This window comes from Coregonus lavaretus (genome assembly GCF_964263955.1).
Source record: "Coregonus lavaretus genome assembly, chromosome: 11".
Classification (NCBI taxonomy): domain Eukaryota; kingdom Metazoa; phylum Chordata; class Actinopteri; order Salmoniformes; family Salmonidae; genus Coregonus; species Coregonus lavaretus.
This window is the reverse complement of record NC_139998.1, coordinates 22,811,422-22,816,276: the sequence shown is the minus strand read 5'-3', so window position 1 is coordinate 22,816,276 and position 4,855 is coordinate 22,811,422. Positions and strand designations below refer to the sequence as shown.

General features: G+C 47.5%; 1 protein-coding gene across 1 annotated transcript; it reads left to right on the top strand.

Annotated features, from left to right (window-relative positions):
• Nucleotides 1-841: 841 nt before the first annotated feature.
• On the top strand, nt 842-2,779 carry LOC311137190 (leucine-rich repeat-containing protein 4C-like; the record flags this gene model as incomplete). Its single annotated transcript, XM_084171549.1, has 1 exon — nt 842-2,779. The coding sequence occupies one exon, from the start codon at nt 842-844 to the stop codon at nt 2,777-2,779; it is 1,938 nt and encodes a 645-aa protein (XP_084027675.1).
• Nucleotides 2,780-4,855: the final 2,076 nt, after the last annotated feature.

Genomic DNA, 4,855 nt, shown 5'->3' with positions numbered 1-4,855 from the left:
GTTCTACATGGAACCAAAAAGGATTCTACTTGGAACCAAATAGGTTCTACCTGGATCCAAAAAATTGTTATTCAAAGGGTAGTACAGCATAGTACAGTGCACACATCTCCTAACAGCATGACATATGATACAGACATATCATCATTCCCTGATATCTTTGTGCCTCTGCCTTTTCACAGTCCAGCCACATACGTACCTCTGAGCATCACCACGAGATGTAATCAGAACTTTCCTGATATGGCGGCTTGATTGAAGGACTGGTGGGTGGCAAGCTTCCTGTTATTTATGTCCCCCCAGTCTGAAATATAAGTCACACCACAGCCTCAGACATGACTCTGCCTGCCTCCACTCCTCCCCTCCACTGGAGAGATACAGCACAGAAGTTGGAGGCAATATTGGGATTTTGTTTTATGTGACTGAGATTGAGAGTGCAGGGGGGACACACTCAGAAACAGAAATGGATATAAAACACACTGCCAAGGTCATTGCTTATTCATGTTGTGGCACACAGTGGGTGTGAATGAGTGAGTGTGTTGGAGGGGTGTGTGTGTGTGTGTGTTTATCTATTGATTTCTGCAGCCTTTTTTCAGACAGATTATGCACGGTTCATCCTTGCAATGTGTCCTTGCACAAAAAACACATTAACAGGCTACAGTGCAATGTCATCACTTAAAAACCAATGTACACATGTCATGTTTATATCATAATGCAATACATGATGGGCTTGCATTTACATTCCTCCCTTCTAAACAATCCTTCCACTCTCTGTTCTTTTCTCGTTTCAGCCTGCCCCAACACCGCCTCTTCCCAAAGAGTGGATGACCCAGCCAATGAATTATGAATGTTGAACAAGATGACCTCTTCTCGGCAGCAGCAGACGATGAGAGGTCCTAGGTGGAACCGGGCCCTGTCCGACCCTTTGTTCGTGCTGCTCCTGGCCCTCCAGCTCCTGGCGGTGGCGGGCCTGGTGCGTGCTCAGACCTGCCCCTCTGTCTGCTCCTGCAGCAACCAATTCAGCAAGGTGATCTGCACCCGGCGGGGTCTCCGTGAGGTCCCCGACGGAATCTCCACCAACACACGCTACCTGAACCTGCAGGAGAACCTCATCCAGGTGATCAAGGTGGACAGCTTCAAGCACCTGCGGCACCTGGAGATCCTGCAGCTCAGCAAGAACCACATCCGAAACATTGAGATTGGGGCCTTCAACGGCCTGGCCAGTCTCAACACCCTGGAGCTGTTTGACAACCGCCTCACCACAATCCCCAATGGGGCCTTCGAGTACCTCTCTAAGCTCAAGGAGCTATGGCTGAGGAACAACCCCATCGAGAGCATTCCCTCGTATGCGTTCAACAGGGTGCCCTCGCTACGGAGGTTGGATTTAGGGGAACTCAAACGCCTCTCGTATATTTCCGACGGGGCTTTTGAGGGCCTCGGCAACTTGCGCTACCTGAACCTGGGCATGTGCAATCTGAAGGAGATCCCCAACCTCATCTCGCTGGTCAAGCTGGACGAGCTGGAGATGTCAGGGAACCAGCTGACGGTCATCAGACCTGGCTCCTTCAAAGGGCTGATCCACTTGCAGAAGCTGTGGATGATGCATGCCCAGATCCAGACCATTGAGAGGAACTCCTTTGACGACCTGCAGTCGCTGGTGGAGCTCAACTTGGCCCACAACAACCTGACCCTGCTGCCCCACGACCTCTTCACCCCCCTGCACCACCTGGAGAGAGTCCACATCCATCACAACCCCTGGAACTGCAACTGTGACATCCTGTGGCTCAGCTGGTGGCTCAAAGAGATGGTGCCGGCCAACACCAGCTGCTGCGCACGCTGCAGTTCCCCAGCCAGCCACAAGGGACGCTACATAGGTGAGCTGGACCAGAACTATTTCCACTGTTACGCACCGGTGATTGTGGAGCCGCCAGTGGACCTGAACGTGACAGAGGGCATGGCAGCAGAGCTGAAGTGCAGGGCCAGCTCTCTGACCTCAGTCAGTTGGATTACGCCCAATGGCTCCATCATGACCCACGGTGCGTACAAGATCCGCATTTCTGTGCTCAACGACGGCACGCTAAACTTCACCAACGTTACCATGCAGGACACGGGCACCTACACCTGCATGGTGAGCAACTCAGCGGGCAATACCACAGCATCTGCCACTCTCAACGTGTCGTCCACAGAGAATGTCCTCAGCTACTTTACCACAGTAACAGTGGAGACCATCGAGCCCGTGCACGACGAGGGGCGCTCCACCGTGTGGCAGAAGGTGGGCCCCACCACCTCCGCCGGCTCCTGGGAGACTGTGACGTCCACCTCCACCACCACCACAACGGCCCGGACGCCCCTCTCCACCCGGGCCACAGAGAAGACCTTTACCATCCCTGTCACGGACCTGAACGACAGCTCCATGACCGGCCTGGATGAGGTAATGAAGACCACCAAGATCATCATCGGCTGCTTCGTGGCCATCACCCTCATGGCCGCCGTCATGCTCATCATTTTCTACAAGATGAGGAAGCAGCACCACCAGCAGAACCACCATGCGCCACAGCGCACCATCGAGATAATCAACGTAGACGAGGACTGTGTGACGGGCGGGCCGGCCATGGAGGGCCACATGACTCTGCCCCCGCTGGAGCATGAGCACCTCAACCATTACAATGCCTATAAGTCTGCGTACAACCACGTCTCCACCATCAACTCCATACACAGCTCAGTGCACGAACCTTTGTTAATCCGGGCCAGTTCGAAAGACAATGTACAAGAGACCCAGATCTAAAAAATAAATAAATAAAAAATCATAATGAGACGAACTGATGAAATTATAAAAAGGGACATTAATGGATATTAGTTATGAGGACTATGGATGGGAAGTGGAGGACCAGCGAATCATTGGTTGATGATGTTCATTCAATGACATTGGGAACTAGGGTATGTCTACTGTTTCAAAAAGTGTCTTTACAAAACAGAAGTTATTTATTTAAGAAAAAATCTATTGTGGCTAAATCAAGAAAAAACTGCATTCTGCAATTCTTTTTTCAGAACTTATTTCATCAGATGTTTAGTTTTTCTTCACTTGAAGGAGGGTGGTTTACTAATATGCTTACAAACTCTATGTGAATCTCATGCTAACCATACATGTTCTGGTTTCCCCAAATCTGTAAGTGATGGCAACCTCTTTTTACCCCACATACTTAGATAATTTCTAGATCACGTCAGAGATTTCTTCCTGCAACAAATTAATTGATTAAATATTTTGTGACCATCTGTTAATTTAGATGGATTAAAAGCTTGGTCGTTATCTGAGGGTGAATGCTGGGACTGTCAGCAAAGGAATCTGATAATAACACAATTTTCTTTAAATCTGCCACTGAAATGTATTAGACACAGATGTACACTTGGCTCTGCCATCGATAGATTGGGGACGTTAAACGAGGGAAGTGTGTTCCAAACTAAACCACAGCCAACAGGCGAATCATAGTTGTCTCACCGTGTTTATTACGCCAGAAAATCACACGTTTCACACAGTGTTTGTCTCATTTACACGTTGTGTATTCATACCATTTGTGATTCCTTCTCTATTCCACTTGCTCTGATACATCATAACTTTGTGAGTAATGGAAATCGCATTGGCAAATACAGTCAGGCATATGAGAGCTCCCCGAATGTCATACCCCCTTTCCCCATCCCACACCAGCTGTTATGATGGTGTACCATATCATCACAGATATGGGTGCTGTCCCAGATCATCTTATCTGCAGTCTCATTGCAAATCTCAAAAAATTGCTATATGATATTAACGTGGTTCCTGACACATTAATCACTTTCCCAGGTGTTAAGAGATATACCAATTTGTGTTACTTGATTGCAAAAAAAGAGCCCTGGTACACCACCAAGGATACTGATGACACTCCTGTATGAACTCTCTATGACCCCTGACTTCAACCAGTGCAGCAAGGACAGACTGGTGAGTGGGAACGGGGGCTAAGGACACCGAACCCAGCTGTCCCAGCACATTGCATGTCGTCTGTTGTCTGTTCCCACATTGGGCACACAGGCCCAGATTCACACCATGCCCAGAGGCCCAGAGTACAGAGTGCTAGGGTTTATGCAGAGAGAGAGAGACTTTAGGGATGAGGTATGTTGCTCTGAACAGATGTTCAGGTCACACCTGCATCCCTCTGCCTCGGCCATTAATTATGTGAACTGTTTTTTTTTTTCTTCTGCTTTTCCTTTTTGTTCTCCACTCCCTCCATAATGTCAAACATCTAAGAAAGGTTATGCAACAGCCCTTTTTCCTTTTCAGGTCCATTTTGTTTCTGAGAAATAAATGATTGTGTTCTATTTGAAATTCTCCAGATGAATGAGGGTACACTCTTCTCATTGTTCCCCATCCAGATGTCATCAAGTTATTTTCTGGGAGGAAGCACTATTAAGGATATGATGTCAAATACAGTAGTGGGCTTATTCAGTCACCATGGAAACCATGACCTTAAGCAGAAAGGCATGCGCTAACAGAGTTCCAATTGCCTAGCTAGATGCTTTAACATTATTCAGAGTCAAATGAAAATGGAATGTCCATGGATAGAGTTAATGGAAATGCACCTCAACTATGAAACAATATTCTTACAGTGATGTAGTAGCATTTCATCCCCTTGCACTTGACCAGTGTTTAGTATTAAACAGTAGGGTATGGAGATTGTCACAGATTATAATGATATGTAGCGACACCCCTGTTACTTTTCCACTTAAACCCTGACAGTAAAGGATGCAGAATCGGAGAATAGACAAGTGCTGCAATCAGTATTAAAAGTCACTTCTTCAGTATACTTGGACAGAAAGACTAAATCCTCAA